Source organism: Elephantulus edwardii, unplaced genomic scaffold, assembly GCF_000299155.1.
Source record: "Elephantulus edwardii isolate Elephantulus edwardi_28Jun2011 unplaced genomic scaffold, EleEdw1.0 scaffold00042, whole genome shotgun sequence".
Lineage (NCBI taxonomy): Eukaryota > Metazoa > Chordata > Mammalia > Macroscelidea > Macroscelididae > Elephantulus > Elephantulus edwardii.
Genome location: NW_006399792.1, coordinates 12025497 through 12048844, shown reverse-complemented (window position 1 = coordinate 12048844; position 23348 = coordinate 12025497). Strand labels below are relative to the sequence as shown.

At 40.2% G+C, this 23348-nt stretch overlaps 1 protein-coding gene across 2 annotated transcripts in view; it reads right to left on the bottom strand.

Annotated features, from left to right (window-relative positions):
* Window positions 1–14639, bottom strand: part of PRKG2 (protein kinase, cGMP-dependent, type II) — a 201093-nt gene extending 186454 nt beyond the window's left edge. The window contains exon 1 of one of the 2 annotated variants that reach the window (XM_006885285.1): window positions 14168–14639. In XM_006885285.1, coding sequence (XP_006885347.1) covers window positions 14168–14631 — 464 coding nt within the window. In that variant the 5' untranslated portion in view covers window positions 14632–14639. The remainder of the gene's footprint in view (window positions 1–14167) is intronic. The other variant, XM_006885286.1, reaches the window with a different exon arrangement.
* Between the last annotated feature and the right edge of the window lie 8709 nt (window positions 14640–23348).

Here is a 23348-nt window from a genome sequence, read left to right as displayed (position 1 = left end):
TTAAGTGGCAGAAGTCTCACTATGCATAAGAAGCATTAGGCATGTTAAGTGGTATCACTCACTCTTTTTAAGTCTCAGATAATAATAATCATCCATAGGTTGGCTCTGTGGCCTCGTGGTAAGAATTTGCACTGCAATCCTGAAGGCACTCAATGCAAATTCGCCAGCTGCTCGCGAGAGAAGGATGAGCAATCTCCTCCCTTGAGATTACTGCCTCTGAAAACCTAGTGGAGGGTCAGCCAAGAGTCACTTCTGACTCAAGAGCACACAACAACAAACAGCTCTCTACAGGTCACAGCACAGTGTGCCTAGCTGGTTCATACACAATTGTCAATGATGGCTATGGAGGAGTCTGGTATTGAGAATGAAAGAAAAGTAGAAGATAACAAATTAAAAATTAATGGAACAAGGGAAAGGGAAGGGGACAAAAATAAGGAGAGAAAAGCCAGAGAAGAGGTGAAGGTTGAAGGATGAGCTCCACTGACATCTACTCAATGGATATTTTTCGTTGATTTTGTTCATCTGAAAGAATAAAGTGAATCTTGGATGGTTTGGCTGGTAGCCAAAAGCTATTAGACACACACACACACACACACAAAAGCCTCAACAAAACCCAAACCTGCTATGGTTTCTGACTGATATAAAAATACCATAATGCTTCCCATAGAAAGCTCAGGGATGTAGCTCACAAGGCAAGGATGAAATCACAGACAGCGGGATACTTAAAGTAAGCACTTACTCTTTCAACAATTCAAAAGGGTTAAATCCTCCAATCTGACATAATTATTTAACACCTAGCTACTGACACTTAGAAACTGGTAGATTGGAAGCACTAAGGATAAAAGAATAAAGGGAAGGCATAAACAAAACAGAAGGTAATCTGAGAGGGTATAATTGGGAGCTCTGATTGCTGAATGATAAGCAGACTGCAATCCCATGGGATAAAGATGGGCCTCTGAAAACCCTGTAGGGTCAGCTATGTGTTGGTTCTGATTCCATGGTACTTATCAACCACAACAAGTAAGGTGACTTAGTATTAAGAAGCTGTACTGCAATCCCAAAGGCAGTTGTGGTTCAAATCCACCAGCTGCTCCACAGGATAAGGACAGGCAATCTCCTGTGCGATTTACCACCTCTGAAAACCTATTGAAATTTCAGCTATAGATCGATTCTGACTTAACGGCACACAACTAAAACAGTAAGGGAAGAAGTAAAATCGTGGACAGAAAGTGAAAGTGACTGCATGTCAGGATTAGAAATTCTGCCCAAAGTTTACTGACCTGCACAGAGATGTCAAGAGGGACATGGGTGGCTCAATGACAGAATCCTCACCTTTTTCTGCACATGTTATTATCATGTGTACTGTCAGCTTGGCACCAACCCATAGCTGCCCTTCCTGTGAGCTTTCAGAGGCAGTAAATCCCACCACTGGAGATTACCCAATTTCCTGCTGCAGAGCAGCTGATGGATTAGAACTAAAACTAGGCAAGGGGCGGGGAAAGATGGAGGGAGGAAATTGGGCAACAATGAATGAATAATTTAAAAAAGTGAACTGGGAGGGGGGCAAGGGAGAGGGAGGGAAGAAATGGTGCAACAATGAATGAATTAAAATCCAACTTTTCAGGAAGCTTTCTAAAAACAATTAAAGTAAATTTTTAAAAAAAAGCCCATGTACGTGCCTTTGGGTTGGCAATGAAATTTCTTACCACTAAGCCACCAGACCTCCCTTTTCTGCACAATGCCCAGGTTCACTTCCCAGTCAGCATGTATTATGCACAACCACACTCATCTGTCAGAGAACGTGTGTGACTGTGATATTTAGTAGATTTCAGCAGAGTTTGCAAATTAAGTGTTCTAGGAAGAAAGGCCTGGTAATCAACTTCTGAAAAACATAGCCAATGAAAACATTGTAGATTGGCAAGGCCCAACTGGCAAACTACCATAGGGCTGACAAAACACCTGCTAGCATTTTGTTCCACTGTTTGTAGCTTCATGCGTTGGGAGCCAACTACACAGAAAATAACAACAGAAAGACAACTTCTTAATTCTAACCAGATATTTAAACTTCTGTTGTTATGCGGCATTGAGTCACCTGTGACCCTTTGTACAATAGTTCTAAACCCTGCTCTATCTTGGGCCAATTTCACTGTCTCTGACACACTTACCCCCATTACTCCAGTTACTGTGTCAATCCATCTCATCTGGGGCTTTCCCCTCCTGCACTGTCCCTCCATCCTCCCAAGGATGCTAAGATGCTAAGATCCATTTTAACATCTCTACATCCCATATTCCTATTCCGCTCTCCACTCCATTTTTAAACTGAACAGCACCACCCTATGCCCCCAAAAAGTCCATGTGTGTCTGGTTACACAGCCTCCGGCCATCACTCTCATCACAGCTGGGCAGTCTGTAATCACTGTACGACTGTACAGATATCAGGCCTACTCAAATGTGAAACCTAGTTCAACAAACTATCAACACTATGGCATGGAGCAGGTCACTAAGTAGCTCAGAGCTCCTATCTCACCTTCAGTAAATTAGAAACTCTAGTACCTCTTTGTTAAGCCTGGAAGCAGGAACAGCATCCACTTGTCATGAACAATGCTCAGGTCTTCGTTCATAGGGTGGCTATGAGTTGTCTATGACTTGACGGCACCAAACAACAAACAACAACAACAACTTCTTTATTGTTGTTGTGTGACATAGAGTCAAGTACAATTCATAACAACCCTCTGAACAGCCAGCCAAACCCTGTCCTATCCTGTGCCATCATTACCATCTCAGACACACTTGAACCTACTGCTCCAATACCAGTCAATCCATCTCACTGATGGTCTTCCTCTTTTTTCACCAACTCTCCATCTTTCCAACCAGCATGTCCCTCTCTAAGGGATAGGCTATCCTAGCAACATGACCGAATTATATAATTTGAAGCTTTGTCGTGTTTGCCTCCAAGCAGGACTGGCTATCCCTTCTCCAAGACATATGTCTGCTCTTTTGATAGCCCATGGGATATTCAAGTGCTCTTCCCTCATACCACCACTCAAAGGAATTGACTCTTCTTCTGACATCTACTGCTAACCAATAACTTTATCTCATCCTGGAGTAACTGATTCTGATCTGGATGTCCACATGCTTATTACTGTTATACTACATAATATTCAGACTCCAAACATTCTTACAACTTTCTATTCTCAGTGGCCTTCACTCATAGCTTCTGGCATACTAACTATTTGAATATGCAATTGAACAATTATCATTTTACTTGTCTTAGATAGAGAGCATCAGGTGTACTTTTTGGAAGATGTAAGTTAAGGCAAAATTGTTAGTGATCTTTCTAAGTAAAATCTAGTTAGCGCTCATTCACTCATTGCTGCTGATGATCTTAGATTAAAAAAAAACCCTCAAACTCAGAGTCACTGAGTTGTTTGCAACCAACAAATGACACTCCAGTGGGTTTTCAGAGTCTGTAAATCACAGGAAACATTCCCCATCTTTTTCCCTCAAAGCCACTGGTGAATTCAAACCAGCAAGGCATGGCCTGTCAAGTCAGCATCACAACCAGGGACAGTATCATCAGGGAGCTTTGGTGGTTTAGTGTAAGGAGTTTCACCACCAAACCAAACACAGATAGTTTAAATTCACCAGCTGCTTCAAGGAAAGAAAGATGGATAATCTCCCGTGCGATTTACAGCCTCTGAAAACCTGCTAGAGGGTCAAAAATGAATCAGTTCTGACAGGACGCACATAAGAACAACATGTAGCTGTAGAACATAGTTGTTAAGTGCTGTCGAGTTGGAAGCGACTCAAGTGACGCTATGAACAAAAGACTTGAACACCAGTATAACTTTCATCCTTTCTCCAGGTTCATAGGGTTTCCAGAGGCAAGCTATTCCAGAGGCAAGCTATTATGGGAGTGGATGCCACTCCTGCTTCCAGAGTGGAGGGAGATTCCTGTCCCCAAGCCTCGCCTTGTGAAGGATTTTAAGCTCCCTCCCTGGAGCAGGCTGTACCCTTTATCTACCCTTATTCCAAGGCCCCTGTTGTTGTCCTCTCTCCAAGTTCATAGGGTTTCCGGAGGCAAGCTATTATGGAAGTGGATGTCACTCCTCCTTCTAAGGCCCCTAGCAGCATCTAAATTAGTCTAAATGGAAGAGGAGGGGGAAACAGCCACCTGGGTTTCACCTATTGCCACATAATTTTCCTGTGGTGAACTGATAACAGAGGAGCACCTTCTAGAAACACACATTTCAGAGAGAAGCAATAGCAGGAGGACTGCCTCTAATTATAGCATTTAAAAAATATCTACTTCTGATTATGTATTTAATTTTTGTACAAAGCTCCCCAACCTAAAATGCTAAAGGCAGAGTGCGGGATGTGTGTGTACTGTTACTATGGAGTGGATTCTGATTCATGGCTACCCCATATGTCACCAAAAAAAATAAAATAAAATTGCTCTATTGTTGTTGTTGTTATTACGTGCCTCACGTGTGACTCACTGACCCTCTGAACAAGAGCTCTGAACTTTGTCCTATCCTGAGCCAATCTCACCATATCTGACACATCTGACCCCACTGTAACAATCACTATGTTAGTCCATCTCATCCCTAATCTTCTCTTCCGCTCACCCTCTACCCTTCCAAGCATGATGTTCTTCTCCAAGGACTTGCCTTTCCTGACAATAGGCCCTAAGTATGTGAGACAGAGCTTCAAAATCCTGGCCTCCAAGGAGCACCCTGGTTTTACCCTCCCCAGGACAGACCAAGACAGATTTTCTTTTTGACTGTAAAGGTTATAGAGAATCAGGTTGGCAGGCCTTTCGTCCATGGAGCAGGCAACCTTTTAAGGAGTCAAGGCTAAATGTGTGTGACACTCAGAGACTTAAAATGTCAATCAGAACTCACTGTTTTAGAGTCTGAACTGACTAACAGCTGAGCCTCTAGCCGTTTTTTTCGAGGCTGTAAATTACACAGGTGGAGACAGCACACTCTTTCCAAACAGAGTATCTGGTGGATTCAAACTGCTTGACTTTGGGTTGATAATGCAACTCTTTATCCAATAGGCCACCAGAACTCCCTTCCACGGTCAAGAATTCCCTCATAATTACCATCTTGGAAAAGTGGGGTACAGGAATGATCAGAACAGATTCTTATAGATAGAAAATTTTCTCCCTTTGAGCCCTTGTTCCAATACTAAAAACCGTATATCCTTGTTGTTATGTGCCCTCGAGTCGCTTGCAACTCACAGTGACCTTATGTACAACAGCCCTAAACCCTGCTCTATCTCTTGGCAATCTTATTGTCTCTGACATGCCTATTAGGCAAATTATTTAATTTCATGTGCCTCACCTTAAAGGGAATGCTAATAATCTCTATCTTAGAATGTTCTTGTGCTGTTTATTCTATAGAAGAATATCTATTCAATAAAGGACCTGCAGTTCTACAATGGACTGCTAAATTAATCTACATCAGATTTGAATCCTTAGTACTGCTGTAGAAAAGGAGAGCTCATCCTCACTATATTCCATGTCTTCCTTCCTCCTTTACCATGTCTCATTTACAAGCATGACTCACTACCATTTCCATTTTACCTAGTCTGCTCTTAGGGAGGGTGGGAGTGACAAATGGAAACTAATTGTCCTACCTAAAACTGGCATCAACATCTGAAATCAAATGGCAAGGCTTTGTGTTATCCTTTCTTTTCATGGAAAAAACAATAGTTTCAAATGATAGCTTTAGCTTTCTTAGCAAAAGGCACTCGTACCCGAGACTTGCCAGATGTCTCTGATTAATTTGCCTGTGTTCCTCCAGACACTCAGCACGAGCTTGTAACTCTGTCCTGTGAGTGCAGAAGTTTGCTAAACAATGTCTATGTAAACAGAAAATTTTATTTTAGTACGAAGCCTGACCTCTCTCAGAGGCATGTATGGTTTTCTTGTTGCTCAAGGCAGAACAGTCTTGGACAAAAATCACACCTAAGCTCTTCTCTAGCTTCCTTCAACCCTGAAATTCAGTTCTCAGCATAAGAAGCTCCACATTCATTTGAGAGCCCATAATGTCGCTCTCTCTGTACGTGGTGTTGTTGTTGTTGTTAAATGCCATCAAGTAGAGAAGAACTCATAATGACCCTATGAACAAAAGATCTGAACCTGTTCTATAATTATTTTCATTTCTCTAAGTTCAAAGAATTTCCAAAGGCAGGTTGTTTAGGAAATGGATGCCACTCCTGCTTGCAAGCCTGTCTCAATCAGGGAGCTTCACTGAACACTAGTCACCGTGTGTAACCATCATGGTATTTGATATACCAGTGGCAGAGTGTTCAGTATCACCGCAACCCAAGTTATCTCAGTGCAACAAACTGACAGAACAGTGCTGTACCACATAAAAGAACGTAATGCATGTGTGTGCGTTATGTACATATGTATGTATATGATGTGTGTATATGTGTGTGTATGTGTATGTTAGTCTATTGTTTAAAGAGATACAGCAACCTTCAAGTCAAAGCTGACTCATAACTGACCCTCAAGTGATACACTACATCAGAAGAGTGAGAAGAGAGTGCCCATCTTTCTTCCATGCATCAGCTCATGGATTCATATTGTCTGCTTTTGAGTTGGCAGCGCAACTCCTTACCCACCAGGCTACATGAGCTCTTTGTGGAACCATCACTCAGTGAACACTGACACTCTATACATTGGACATGGAAGACGTCCACATAGCACCAGGAAGCATGGTTGTGTTCACTACCATTCAATGGGGCAAGCCATATTAAGGCAGAGTGATGCCCAAAGTTATTTCCTTGAGATCTTTTTAACTGTATAAGATTGAGACTGTTAATGGCTTCAGTTTGCTTGACTCCACAATCAACACTCTTGGTACCAGCAGCGAGGAAATCAAAAGACAATTTTCATTGGGGAAAGTCTGCTGTCAGGGACCTATAACAGAGTACTGAGGAGTAACAACATCAATTTGGAAATTAAAATGCACCTGACCCTGGCCAAGGTCTTCACAATTACGTGCTATGTATCAGAGATCAGGACAGTAATTAGGGATGATAGAAAGAGAATTGATGCCTTTGAGCTGTGGTGCTATGAAAGAGTATTTTATATGCCATGGAATACCAGGAGAAAAAACAGGTTCGTCCTGGAGAGGGTCAAACCAGTCCTGCTCCTTAAAAACGAGGATTCTGAGGCTTTGTCTGACACACTATGGGCATGTTGAAAGGAGAGACCAGTCCTTGGTGGGGGACATCATTTTTGGAAGGGTGGGGGAACTGTGCAAGAGAGGGGGACCATTGATGAGATGGACTGAATCGGTAACTGGGGTAATGGGAGCGGGGGGATGTGTAGGTAGGTGTGTCAGAGACAGCAAGATTGGCACAGGATAGAGCAGGTTTCATGGCTATCGTACATAGGGTCGCTATGAGTTGCAAGAGACTCAAGACAGCACATAACACAAACAACAGCAAGCAATTCTGAGAACAAGTAAGAAGGATTGTAGAGGGAAAGAACTGGTTCCCCAAGATTTGAATGCCAAGTGTCTGGGATTCTAATCTTAGCTCTGACCTCTACCGTGGCACATTCTGCAGCTCCCCTGCACCTGTTTCCTCACTTCTCCAGTAGGAGAGGGAGCACAACCATGGTTCCTGTATCGCTGCAGTCTTCTGATGCTCATCAGATTAAATTTAGATCAGGGACCTGAGTATCTGATAGACTATAGTACTAAGACTCATGATGTGATCTATGCTACTGTAGAAAGGTTTCACATCTGTAATGTGCCCATGCCATTTCATGCTTTTGAAGATTTAAAACAGCCTGTGGGCACAAAGCCAAGTCACTGTAAATGGGTGTGATGTGCAGCTTATGAGAGATTTCATATTGAGCCCACCCTCTAACTGAAATGAGCACTCTAGTTCTCTGTAGATTTTTTTTCTGAAAATATGCACAGACTTTATACTATGAAGTGAGATCAAAACTGTCAGCTTATGCAATGATAAAGACAGACAAAACCACATAAATGATAACTGCATGACCCTATACAGTAGCCATTATATACACGTGGCCATTTAATTTAAAATTTACTAAAATAAAAACTTCAGTTCTTAGGTGTGCTCTGTTGGCCTCATTTGTAGGGAAGTATGTTGCTAACCCAAAGGGTGCAGTTCAAATACACTAGATATTTCTTTGAGGAATGACGGGCAAAGATGGGCAATTTCCTCCCATGTGATTCACAGCCTTGGAAAACTGAAGGGGATGGGAGTGGAAGACAGCAAAATCTGGCAACAGATAACAGTCATTGTTGAACAGCAAGATAAATATACTAAAGTGCCAATTTTTCCATGTCAACAATGTTAAAAAGGGAAATAATCTGCTACAAATATACTTATCACAATTAAAAATAATATAATCATTCAGTCATATTAACCACAATTCAAGTGCTTAATAGCTACATTAATAGCTAGATTTTAGAAGCAGGAGTGGCATCCACTTCCTAAACAGCATGTCTCTGGAAACTCTGTGAACTTTGATAAATGGCAGTGGTTGTGGAAGAGCTTCAGTTCATGGGGTCACTATGAGTCGTGCTCGACTGCATGGCAATCAACAATAACAACAACAATAGCTACATTTGACTACCTCACTGGAGAGACAGCACTGACTACTAAATGTTTTCATCACTGCAGAAAATTCTATAGGATAAGATGGAATTATTTCAGAACCTGATCTCAAAACACAGACCCACGAATTTTGTAAAAGACAAAGTCCAAGAGTTCTTTAATGACATCTGAGTATCTAAGTCCTTCCATCTAAAGCAGTCTCAGCAACCTTTCAAACTCTAAAAGCACACCTGCTGAGTTAGAGAACAGCAAAGCCAACATGCCTGTAGGAAGCCTGGCAATGGACAAGCCTCACTATCCACTTACAACACATGTGAGCACACGAGACAGAACAAAGTCACAGACTGACACATCATAGGTTTTAGGGCTGCTCATGAATTATTTGAAATAGAATCTTCAAACTCCAAATCTTTCTGTCAAATTAATTTTCTTGTTTCTTTCAGGCCTTCCTTTCTCCATAAAATCATTTATGGTAGGAGGGTTGAGTGTCTACCCTATTTCATACTCATTGTTAGGGACCCATCAGAGTCCTTTGTAAAAAAGGACTAAAAAACCAGTCAATGGCTCTCTGAGCCAGTGTAGAACGTCAAATTTGTCCAAAATTCAGTGGAAAGATACTTATATGTTTCCAGTTGGTAGTAGTCCTGTATGTATCAGAAGAAAATAACTGCAGCCCCTAGGCCTTTCAATCGCTGACTTCTCCAGAAGTAGATTGCCAGGCCTTTCTTCCAAGAAACCTTTCATAGACTCAAATCTCCAACCTTTAGAAAGACAAGCACGCTGACAGTTTTGTACCATGCAGGCACTCTTGGTACGTATTAACAGGAACACATTTAGTAGCGAAGGCTATCAAGATGCTGTACATAAGATTAACAAAGAATTATCAGAACCTAAGAATAAACAGAAGAACAATAATACTGACTGATGTATTAAATTACCTAAAAGGAACTTGGTGGAAAAGTCATCAAACCAGTGACCATTTTATTTTCTCTTATGTCAGTGAAAGACAGCCATCATATTTAATGTGCTAACTTCTCTAAGATTACATCTCACAATTTTTATAGACTTATAAAAGACACATAAAAATATCCAAAGCTTGCATGTGACTTTTCTCCAGAACTAGAACTATTTAGAAGTGGAGAATGAATTACAATATCAAGCACTTTTGAATCAAATGAAAAATTAGAAATATGTGATTACTTTCTGTGTTTATTTATTCCATACTTCAAAAATATATTTTGTTATTTCACCAGAAGTGATCCATAGACTATTGTGCTTGTTATATACGGTTGAGTGCCCTGCAACTCATAGAAACCCTATGTACAACAGCCTTAAACTCTGCTCAATCCTGTGCCCATCTTACTGTCTCTGACACACCTACCCCCCTTTACCCAAGTCATTGAATCAATCCATCTCATCGAGGGTCTTCCTCTCTTGTGCTGTCCCTCCACCCTCCCAAGCATGACTTCCCTCTCCAAGGACTGGTCCCTCCTTGCAACATGTCCAAAGTATGTCCGACAAAGCTTCAGAACCCTTGCCTCCAAGGAGCAGTCTGGTCTCACCCTCTTCAGGATGAACCTGTTTGTTCTCCTGGCAGTCCATGGTATATTCAATACTTTTCTCCAGCACTACAGCTCAAAGACATAAATTCTCTTTCTATCATCCCTAGCCATTGTCCAGCTTTCTGATGGATAACAAGTAATTGCAAAGACAAGTCAACGAAAAAAAGAACATTTTCCAGATGCTCTTTACTGGTTTGTTTGAGGGTTTTGTCTGTTTGTTTGTTTTGTTTTTTCCTCTTTAGAACTACAAGGCTCTGGGGAAATCAGGTGAGAATCACTGGTTTCCCTGTTGTCATTGTTAGGTGATCCCAAGTCATAGTAACCCTATGTGCAGCCAGTTGAAAACTTTCCCTAGCCTGTGCTTTGCCTTCTCTTGTTTCCTTTGTTGTTGTCATTGTTCAAGGCATCAGTTACTGCACTTCATATCCTGTACACAGACTTATACCCATTTAGCCTGCCTTCACAATGAAGGGAAACAGCACTAATTCTTTTTCTTATCTTGTGTTCTACTCCCCTACAAATAAACAAAGTAAGTGTAATTTGGTTCAGAAATTATGCATAAGTACTGATATTCTTTACCTGGTTGTAAAGAAGTCCAAAGAGATATGCTTATCTAAGCTGTTCTAGACTAGTGGGAGAAGAGTGCTTTGTCTCAAGACAGGTAGAATTTACTTTGGACAAAAGAGCTGCAACATATTTTGGTTCAAGGAAAAAATATGAGAGAATATGCAGAAAGAGAGTCAAAGAAGATGAACTGCTATTATATGATCTTCTAGATAGGAAAGAATATTGCTACCTGAAATATGTTTACAGCTAAATATATACGTGCAAAAAACCTGTGCCTGTGTGTATACACACACAGAGAGAAAGAGAGATAGAGCGAGAGAGTGAGAGAGAAAGAGCAAGAGACCGCTGTGGTAGTGAAGTGGTTAAAGTGCTGTGCACTAAAAAGTCATCAGATCAAGCCTACCAGTCACTACACTGGAGACATATGTGACAGACTATTCCAGTAAAGATTTACAGCCTTTTAAACCCTATAAAAACTATATCCAGAGAGCTGTGCTGGCTCAGTTGCTAGGAGTTGTGCTGCAATCTCAAAGGTACACGGTTCGAAGCCACCAGCTGCACTGCAGGAGGATGGGCAATCTTCTCTTGGGCAGCTATGGGTCAATCCCAATTGTACGGTACACAACAACAGCAGCAGGCACTATATCCTATTTTCAAATGTAGCTCACTGCCATGAGGTGAGCCAGCCATGAAGGTTCCCCTGAGGAGTTTCCAAGGCTGTAAACTGCACAGGAAATTACTCGTCTCTATCCTGCAGAGCTGCTGGTGGATAAGAATTACCACAGAGGTGTGGCCTTTACATTAGCAGCACAATTACCGATGAACCAGTTCACCTCTATCCCATGGTCACAATTAGTCGAATCATCTCACTGGTAAAGGTATTTTATACGTATGTGTGTGTGCGTGTGCATGTGTGTACATGAGATTATGTATGTGTGTATAGTAACATTAAAATATCTAATGTAATATTACTATATGTACACACGTATACTATATTTAAAAAAAACAATGGAGTATGTTCAATGCTTGTAATATAAACACAACTTGTGATTATAATTTCTGAGTTGAAGCTACTAAAAATAATTTTTCAAAAGAAATAAATAAGGCTTTCCTAAAACAACTAACAATAAATTTTTTTTGTTGTTTTAGTCTTTTGTTATCTAATATTAATCATTTTTCCTATATGTATAGAATATTATGATTCATAATTCAACATGAGTACTACAGGGAGCTCTGGTGGCCTAGTGGCAAGAAGCTGTGCTGCAATCCCAAAGGTACATGGTTCGGATCCCACCAGCTGCTCCATGGGAAAAGGATGGGCAATCTCCTCCTGTGCAATTAACTGCCTCTGAAAACCTGGAGGGTCAGCTATGGATCGTTTCCAACTCTACAGTATAGAACACCACAATATTTATTGATAGTCTACCAGTTATGACAAGCCCTGCCAGCCAGCTACTGACTTAAATCTTCTTTTATAATTTTGCTATCAAAATCAATCACTTATTTAAGTCAGATGTTTGGCCTTGATTTATGTTACCTGAGTTATCAATAAAACAAAAATTTGTTTTTAAACCCTACTTCTTGAACTTTACAGCACATATCCAAGTTCAATCAAGACATTAGTAAAGAAACCTGCATCCAAAGCAATTCCTCTGTGGTCAAGTCAATCCTGACACACACAGACCCTCCCTTGTTTTCTGAGCCTGTAAATATAACTGAATAACACTGTTCATCTTTCTCCTACAGAGCACATGGTGAATTTGAACTATCAACATTGTGATTAGTAGTCCAATACACTGCATACTACGTCACCAGAGCTTCTTTATCAAAGAACAGCTCTTATTAAAAATATAATGCTTAAGGGAATTTTAAATTATGATTTTCTAACAGGTCTTCTTCCTAGTCAGAAAATTCAAACTTTGTCCTCCTTTGACCCAAAAATATGCATATACCTTCGTGTATATAAGTGGTGTTGATAACGAGTACTGAAAATCTCATGAATTTCCAAAAGACTGAACAAGTCTGTCTTGGAAGATAATGCAACCAGGTTTCTTCTTAGAGGTAGAAATGGTAAAAAGTCATCTCATATACTGTTGACTTGTTGTTGGGAAAGACTAATCCCTGGGAAAAGATATCATGTAGGGAAACGTGGAGGGTCAGAGAGAGAGGAAGGGCCTCAACCAGAGGGATTGACTCAGGGACTATAATAATTGGCTTGAGTGTATCAACAATGATTAAGATGGCACAGGATAGGCCCCTCAAAGCTGTCTGCAGCTCTGTTCAGATGTTGTTGATAGGGTCACTTTGAGTTGTAGTAGACTTGATGACAACAACAGTAACATGATAAATGTCCACATGTTATTTTTAAAAATTATTATTTTTCAGATTACATTTCAGATCCACCCTTTAGGATAAAAAGGTCACTTCCTAAGATAGAACTTCATGATACTCTTTCTTTGGGTGTTTCTCTGCCTTTCTGTCCCCCTTGCTCCAGGCACCTCTATGTTGTTAGTTTATTTCATTTAATACATGAAAATTAATAATCACACATATTATTTATGGCTGCTCCTTGGAGGTAAGGATTCTGAAGCTTCGTCTGACATACTTTGGACATGTTGTAAGGAGGGACCAGTCCTTGAGAGGGATATCATGCATGGGAGGGTGGAGGGACAGCACAGGAGGGGAAGACCCTCGATGAGATGGATTGACTCAGTGACTGGGGTAATGGAGGTAGATGTGTGTTGGAGATGGTGTGATTGGCACAGGATAGGGCAGAGTTTAGGGCTGTTGTACACAATGTTGCTATGGGTCACAGATGACTGGACAGCACATATCAACAATAACAACAATATTTCCTTTTATATTTTCTACCTTCCACGAGATAGGCTCTGTATCTATTTATTCATAAATACATGTCAGCAAAGGCAGGTGCTCAGCATAAATTATGAAACAAATATATTAATGACTTCACCCTTCTCTGGGGCTCCTTTTTCATGACACAGACTAATTTCCACCAAATGCTGTTTTTCTTTTCACTGTACATATTCATAATTCATTGTGATTTGTACACATTTTTAAGTCCACTCTCACTAAGTAGACTTCCTAAATCCACCTTTTTCATACTCTCAGTATTTCCAAAAGGATGAAAATTATTCTAGTAATCTAAGCTCCTTGATAATACTGACCACAAAGCATAAGCCCGGGTAAAACACAAGTTCTACTTGGAAAAAAATATTCTGCTCTCAGACGCGATATTTTGGTTTTGTTTTCTTAAATAGAAAATTATTTTAAAAAAAACCCTGCATTCTGATACTTGAAAATGTTAATATGCTTTCTATTTTCCATTAAGAAGGCTGAGTAAATATCACTCCAGTGCGTCGTAATACTGAGGTAGTCTAAAATACAAGGGAGTGATGGTCTCTTACCTGGAATCCTTTCTGACTCTTGCTTTCTCAAAAGAAAATTCAGGAGGCTTGTTGAGGTCATAGGTTCGGGTTGTTGGTTCAGCAGACACCCCAGCCTTGGCTCCCCTCCGGCTGTGGAGGGAAACCAACCCTGAGGTCTTCCGGTGGACCTCAAGAGGCACTTTATCCGGCGAGGCCTGCGGCAGGCTTCCACCCTGCAAGTGTACCACATCCTGAAGCTTGTTCAGCTGGATGCACTTGTTCTGGAGCTCCTCAGTGAGCTCGGCAATGGCCACAGTCTGTTTCGACAGCTGCTCCCGCAGTTCCTTCAGATGGTACTCCCGCTCCTGGAGCTCAGCATCCTTCCTCCTCAGCTCTCTCTCCAGCTCAGTCACCTTGCTCCGCAGGGCGTCAAAGGTGGTGAAGTTTCCAGTGTGGCCATCTGGATGCTTGGAATGCTTGGGTTTCACTGAACCATTTCCCATCGTGCCCAGGGACCTGAAGAGAGCACAGGATTGGAAATTACCTGCTACAGCTTCATTTCCAACAACCCCAACACCCCACTCATCCAATCTGTTCCATAAATTCAAGCACAACTATTAGTTGGATAAGCAATCAATTTTCCAGATTTCCAGAAGGGAAGCTATGGACTGATGCCTTCCACTCCTTCATGAAGAACAGTGGGCTGTTGAATTAATTCTTGCAGGCAAAAGTACCTCATCTAAACATTTTGTATGAAATGACCTGGGTTACCTGCTGTTCTCTCTGGTCTTTCTCTCTGGACAGCTGTCAAAAGCATCACAAGGTAACTGCGACTTCAGCATGGCAAAGAGAAAACGCAAATGAGCAGCTATCGCAGCAGAGCTTGGAAATGTCACAACTCTTACAGCTCCCTGTGAGACTACAGTAAGAAACGTTTCCTGGATTTAGAAAATAGCAGATCTGCATTCCCTGGGAGGAGGTGCAGAATCGGGATTGTTTTCTTAGTGGTTTTCTCCCAGATATATCTATTAAGTTTTGTATTTCCTGATGAGGCTCACTGTTAAAACTGATGGATGATGGTTATTGGGAGGTAAAGAAGTATAGAGATTATCTTACATATTATATTTTCATATTCTGAGTCCGGATTCTAAAAAAAAAAAAGATGACCTACTATACAAACCTTTAATCTTTTCCTATCAATATCCTCTCTATTGTTGTAGACCCTTATGTTGGAATCACTCATAGATGACTCTCTGGTATGTTTTCTGAAGCAGCTAATCTCCTGGGAGGATATTGGCCATGCTTCTCTCACAGAGCAGCTGGGTGCCTTCGGGATTGCAGTGCAGCTTCCTGCCACTAGGCCACCAGAAATACTAATCCATGAGAGTCAGGATGTAATATACACACATGAGGAATTTTGAGGGAAAATCTCCATTTACTTAAAAACGCTATTTGTAGTTTAGTAGCAATGCATTTATTTTAACATTTCATTATTGTAGTACAGTCTAGTTGGAACAGTATAGCAGACCCTCCAGAAGGTTTTCAGGGAAGAAAATGGCATGTTTCCCTGCAGACCTGATGGGCTCACAAACAGCCTGCCATCGGGTTGGTGGCTTAACTCCTTCCCACGAGACCACCAGAATTCTCATGTATTGAAACTATAAAGAGTTGGCACTACCAACTTTTATTTATCTTTTATTTATGTTTACCAAGTCAATTCCATAGAAAATAGAACATTTGTAATATAAAGCAAATAGGAGAACAATCACAAGGCTAGAATTCAAATGAGTGAAGTTTGAGAAAAAACATTTTTTCTGCATAATCATAAGGTTTGACTCTTCTTTAGGCTACCTTTTGGAACTTTATACTTTTGCATGCGTAATTTTTGACATCTACATCATGTAAAGGAGCTGCTGAGGAGAGGGTGGTGCTGGACAGAGAACAAAGGAGTTCAAAAGATGCTAATATTCAGGGAAAGAGAAGGGACAATACACACATTTGAGGGAAGGCACTACATGAATGGTTATCTCTGTAGGGGGAAGTGTCTTTCATTTACTTTCACTAAAATGCTTGTCTATCATATATTATTCCAAAGTTAAGCATCCAAATTAAGACAGACTAGGAAGAAGAATTGGCTATCCACTTTCAAAATAAAAAGGCCTCTGAAAACCCTATGCACAATAAAGCATACATAGAGCAGAATAACAGATATGGCAACTTAGGCTGAGCCCCCAAATTTGGAAACACAAAGGAGGAGGAACAGTTGTAAGTAGAAACTAATGACTAGAATGTGGGATGTGAAAAGCACGACTGTTGAAAAATTGGATATAGTTAAGAAAAAAATGGAATGCATAGATATTGACATATTGGGTAGAATGTTAAAAGATCCAGGAAGTATCAAGAGAAGATGAAAGGAGTACACAGAGTCACTGTATCAGAAGGAATTGGCTGACACAGAAGAATTTCATGAAATAACATATGAGCAAGAGCCTATGGTGATGAAGGAGGAAGTTCAAATTGCTCTGAAGGAATTGGCAAAAAACAAGGCTCCAGGAGTTGACGGCATACCAATTGACATGTTTCAATAAACAGACACTGCCCTGGATGTGCTCACTAAGTTGTGCAAAGAAATCTGGAGGAAAACCAGCTGGCCAACTGACTGGAAAAGATCGATATTTGTTCCCATTCCAAAGAAAGGTGACCCAACAGAGTGCAGAAATTATCGAACAATATCATTAATATCACATGCAAGCAAGATTCTGCTGAAAATTATCCAAAAACCTTTGGAACAATATGTCAGCAGAGAACTGCCAGATGTACAGGCTGGATTTAGAAGAGGTTGTGGTTCTAGGGATATTATAGCTAATGTTAGATGGATCTTGGCAGAAAGCAAATACCAGAAGAATGTATATCTGTGCTTCATTGACTATACAAAGGCTTTTGACTGTGTGGATCACAAAAAGCTATGGTTGACTCTGAGAAGAATGGGAATCCCAGAACATCTGATTGTGCTATACTTGGATCTATATTGTCTAATTGTGCTATATTGTCCTATACTTGCACCATGAGGCAGTCATCAGAACAGAGCAACGAGACACTATATGGATCAAAATCAAGAAGGGGGTCCATCAGGAACGTATTCTGTCTCCATACCTTTTCAATCAGTATGCCGAACAGATAATCCAAGAAGCTGGGCTGTACGAGAAGGAATGTGGCATCAGGATTAGTGGAAGAGTCATCAACAAACTGCGTTATGCAGATGACACAATCCTGCTTGCTGAAACTGAGGCGGACCTGAAGCGCTTGCTACAGAAGGTCAAGGACTGCAGCCTCCTATATGGATTGAAGCTCAACATCAAGAAAACAAAGATTCTCACCACTGGGCCAATTGGCAGCATCAGTATGGATGGTGAAGAGATTGAGATAGTTAACAGTTTTAGTTTACTTGGTTCCACAGTCAGCACTCTTAGTAACAGCGGTCAGGAAATCAAGAGACGAGTTGCATTGGGAAAGTCAGCTGTGAGGGACCTCTCAAGAGTACTGAAGAGCAACGATGTCAGGCTGGAGACTAAGGTGCACCTAATCCGGGCTATAGTCTTCCCATTACGTGATATGCATCAGAGAGTTGGACATGACTAGGTGTGCTAGAAAGAGAATTGATGCCTTTGAGCTGTGGTGCTAGAGAAGAGTGTTGAATATACCATGGACTGCTAGGAGAGCAAACAGGTTTATCCTGGAGAAGGTGAAGCCAGAATGCTCCTTGGAGTCAAGGATTCTGAAGTCTGACATACTTTGGACATGCGGCAAGGAGGGACTGGTCCTTGGAGAGGGACATCATGTTTGGCAGAGTAGGGGGCGGTGCAGGAGAGGACGACCTTCAATGAGATGGATCAACTCTGTGAGTGGAGTGGTGAGAATGAGTGCATTTGAGATGGCTAGGTTGGCACAGGATACAACAGTGTTTAGAGCTATTGTACACAGGGTCGCTATGAGTCGACTGCAAATAACAACAATAAAATGAGATGGCTTTGCATGGGGCATTTTGAATCAGATGATCGTATGATCTACTACACTGGAGATTAAAAGGTGAGAAAAAATGGAGTTGCGGTTGCTTTCATAGTTAAAAAAGGCTTTCTAGATCCATCTTGAAATGTGTTTTAAGTGACAGAATAATACCCATATGCATATAAGGAAGACCTGTTAATACCACTATCATTCAAATGTATGTACCAACAACCAGAGCCAAAGAGGTGGAAATAGTTGATTTCTACCAACTTTGCAGTCAGAAATCAACTGAACATACAACTAAGATGCATTAATAATAATGGGGGACTGGAATGCAAAATTTGTGAACCAGAAAGAAGGATCAGTAGTCAGAAAACATGGACATTAGTGACAGAAATGAGGCTGGGGATAGAACGATGTAACTCTACATTTACAAATTTCTCATTATCTCAGAAGAGTTTTTTAATGTTAAATAGTCCACACTTCTTGTTCTTCACTTTCTTAATTTCAAACTCAGAGACATAGAATGCTTAGATTGATTTTACCAGTTCTAGCAGAGTAATTGCTAATTCTACAATGACAAAGACATAAGCTCTAAGGTCAGCCTCTAAATTCAACCCAGTGCAAACAAATAGCAAGTTAGGATCAGCGAAGATGAAAGTACAAGAGAAAAAAAAAGTAACTATATGAATAATCTTGTGATATTCTAATATTCCTGATAGGCTCCACATTCTATGTGGTCTGGAATAAGGACTACTCTCCAAAGAACTGTTTCAATATGCTGCAAGTTAACTTTTAACTTCGTGCTGATTGACTACATTTATTATTCTTACTATTAAGAATATATAAGAATGCTGAAGAAATTACAATTCAAAGACGTGGCCATTAAAATCCTTGTATCTCAAACTGCAATTCAGAGCATGTTAGCAGCAGCCTAAGAATAAACTTGAATAAGATTCAGAATGAGAGCCATGAGAAGAGTGCCCCCAAAGGTATCTTCCATTAACAAGTATTCAAGCTTTAAAAAGGCAGCATTGAGCTATCTTTCAGATGGGCTTTCAGGTTCACAGGCAGACAGTCGGTGTAAGAACACTGCCTTATGACGAACAAACAAACAAACAAAAAATCTAAAGGTTGTAAATGAAAGTTTGCAAATTATTCTTTACCCTAGAAACAATGGCTTACTAATACTTTTAAAAAAAACAAAACAAAAAAACCCAAGCAACAAAAAGCAAACCCTCAACCTCACTGCCATTGAATCAATTACAACTCACAGCGATCCTCCACTGAGTTTATGGGGATAAAAACCACCTATTTCATTTTGGTAGATTCAAAATCCAGGAACACATGACCTTTGATTAGCAAGACAACATGCTGTAGACTATGCCCCCAGGGCTCCTTAATACTTACTAAATGATGTTCTATCAGGATGAGATTTATGGGTTTTAAGCCAATTTTGACAAAAGAAATCATTCTAATAAGAAGAAGCTTAAAACAATTTTTGTTCTGTGTGTGGTATTCAAGATATCCAATCTATTCATTCTGTAAACTTGAGCATAATTAAATGGTAGATGTTAAACTTCACCCAAGCACCAGCTATCTTAAGTCTGATGAATTCCATTTAGAAGTTGTAGAAATCTTTTAAGCTCTTTAAAACTGTAAAGGAGTGAAATGTAAACAACTAACTCAGCTTTAAAATCATTCTTTTAAGACATGTAAGTAAGTTTCTTAATGGCTCCAATACTAGTTTTACTTCTTAGCTAGTTGGTTCATTCATTTACTTATTGTTGTTGCAGAGGTCAAGGTTTCAAGGCTAGAATCTCTGGCTTCATAAAATTTAATTGGTGTCACTCTGTTTCCTATAGGAGTCACTAAGATAAGCTTTGTCTCAAATCTGTGTTTCTCCTCCATCAATTTAGCAACTAGAGGTTATTCAAAGCATTCAGAGTGTAGCACTTACGTAATAAGAAATAAATAAGGATTATTTCACCAGTAAAACTCAGGATTTACCTGTGGGCAAGAGTATTAAGCCAGGCAGCATTGCAAAACAATCTGTGCACTTTTTGTTATAGAACTATCTATAAATTCCTTGGAGGTTATATGATTCTTAATTAAGATAAACAAACCATAATAATTTTAAAGTAATTATGAGGGTTAGACTGACTTATAAAGGGGGGAATGGGTGGTTTGGTAGTAGAATTTTTGCCTTCCAAATAGAATAATGGATTGGCTTTTGACCAATGCACCTCAACTGCATATGTCTGATGGTAAAGGCTTGTGGATATCTATGGTGCTGAACTGGAAAGGTTTTGGCAGTTTCCAGACTAAAACTAACTAGGAAGAAGAGCCTAATGATCCTCAAAAATTAGTTTTAGGGCTAAAGTGGTCTGATAACCAACTGAGCAAAGGGATGGCAGAGGAGTGAGTAGTATTTACTTATATTTAAGATTGCAATGAGTCGGGAACCAATTGAACTGCAGTGAACGACAATGTAGTTAGGATAACAAACTTCAAAGAACTGTTGCTTGCCTTGAAGTCCACTCCAACTCATAACCACCCCAAAACCTATTCTGACTCATGGCGGGCCACCCAAAGGGTTTATCACAATGGGAGGGGACTGCCCATTTTCTCCCAAGGAGAGACACGCTGCCTTTGGATTAGCAGGGCACCTCCCTGTGGACTACATTGCCAGATCTCCCTTTGGGGCACTTGAATGATTAAAACCATTGGCTTTTAGATCAATCTTCCTATAAGTAACTCACTATGCAAAGTAAAACTTCCCTATAAGTTTCTCTGTGCTATGAACTCTGCAAGAACAGGTTTCTTTAGAAGAATTTCAGGTAAGTAGGAGCTTCTGATTTTTCAGTTAATAGCCAAATGCCTACCCACTGTGTCACCAAGGTTCCTTTTTATTATTTTATTATGTGAAAATAATAAGACATTGATGACAGAGCATGACATCAAGACACTTGGTATCATGGTGTGAAGAACTGTCCTGAGAGGGTCTAGGTAGGGTAAACATCTCATATAGTGAATATTCTGGATAAGATGGCTTTAGAAATGCAAGCTATTCCCCTACCCTAATGTTACAGCTGTTGTTAAATGTCCTCAGGTTGGAGCTGACTCACAGGTGACCATGCAGTGGCAGTGGATTTACAGAGACTATCGCTGAATCAATCCATCTCATCGAGGGTCTTCCTCTCCTTGTCGTCCCTCCACCTTCCCAAGAATGATGTTGCTCTCCAAGGACTGGTCCCTCCTTGCAACATGTTCAAAGTATATCAGATGCGGCTTCAGAATCTTTTCCTCCAATGAGCAGCCTGGTTTAACCCTCTCTAGGATGAAACTGTTCATTTTCTTAGCAGTCCATGGTATATTCAATACTCTTCTCCAACACCACAGCTCAAAGGCATCAATTCTCCTTCTATCCTTCCTAGTCATTGTCAAGCTCTCTGATGTATAAAAAGTGATTGCAGAGACCATGGCCTGTATCAGGCAAATCTTAAGTCTCCAGACTGACATCATTGCTCTTCAGTACTTTGGAGTGGATGAGATGGATTGATTTAGTGACTGAGGTAATGAGGGTAGTTGTGTCAGAGACAATAAAATTGGCACAGCATAGAGCAAGGTTTCGGACTGTTGTACATAGGGTCATTATGAGTCGCAGGCAACTTGATGGCATATAACATCAATAACATAAATTGCATGGAAGGAGGCTGAACATCCTTCTCCTGAGGCCAGATGGTAGACCTGGAACCATGTGCCTTTGGGTTACAAAGACAATTGCTTATTACTAAGTCCTTAGAACTCTGTGTTCCCCTGAGGGAAAAAATCTACCTCTGCGTGGATTAAATTTTCCATTAGGATAAGAGATCATGCAGAAACAAACAACATGGAAAGCTACCTTGTAAAGGAGTCTCCTTGAAATCACAAAGCTCATAAGTGACAAGATGCTGTCAAAGAGCAAATTCCAAGACTGCAACAATTTCTCAAGCTCTGAAGTTCCTTTGGCTAACTTCCTACCTACTGAGGATATAACAAACAGAAAAAGGAGACAAAATAAAAATACTTCAGAAAATCTTTAAACCAAAAAGGCTACATGTCTCCTGTGGTTCAAATCCATTGACAGCTCCATGGGAGAAGATGGACAATCTCCTCTTTAATTTAAAGCCACAAAAAATCTGGGGAAGGGTAAACTAAATCCATTCCAACTCAATATAAATGAGAAGAGAATTAACTTTGAAGGTGGTACAAATGTCATATGTGTATCTGTTGACTGAACGACTATGAGTTTGGACATACCTAGCAGAAACTGTGAGTATGGCATAGGACTGGGTAGGGTTTTGGCAGAGCTTCAAGCATCTATGCATAGACAGGGTAATTAAAAGTTGGTGTTATCTCAATGACACCTGAAAACAAAATCCAGAGCTCCATAGAAGGAGAGCCAGGACATCTGCTTCTGCAGAGATTACAGGAAATAAAAAACAAAACTAAACTCTCTGAGGTAGTGTTATTCTGCCATTTGGAGTCACTAGTGCTGTTGGAAATGAATTTGACAGTACTTAACAACCCAAATTACCTTAGAAGAAAAAAAAAATAAACCCAACAAAAACAAACCACAAAACATGGTTCTTTGGAAGTCTCTCTTTTTCTTTAGCCAGAGACAATAAACAAATAAAAAGAGTAGGTTTGGGCATTTAGAAGGAAAAGAAAAGCAACAACAAAGAAATCATAAAAGGTCATAAATTAGTATCTTTACATTTATTTTAATACCATTTAGCTAATGTCTATCAAAAGAAAACAAAACATGACACATGAAAATTCCAACTGACAAAGAAGGCTCTTACAAGGCAGATGAACACCTGCAAGCCCATCTGCGTGAAATCCGGTTTTGTTGTCTATTTTTTTCTCCCAGCAATAAAGTAGTTTGAAACCCAAATCTTGCATCTGTTCTGCATACTATCTATTTTTTTCTTTCTCTGCCCATCTGGAGTCTGATATAAATGCACAGACACACAGAATGTACACACACGTGTATGTGTGTGTCTAAATAAATATGCATGTATACTTCCAAATAAAGGAGATAGGAGAAGTCAAGGTCCTGATGAAAAAATACTATCACTTCGAGACTTTGTATCATTGGAAGAGACAGTTGATATGAGTGTCAATAATAGGAGAGATACACAGACATGCAATGATCAACAGAAATATAAAA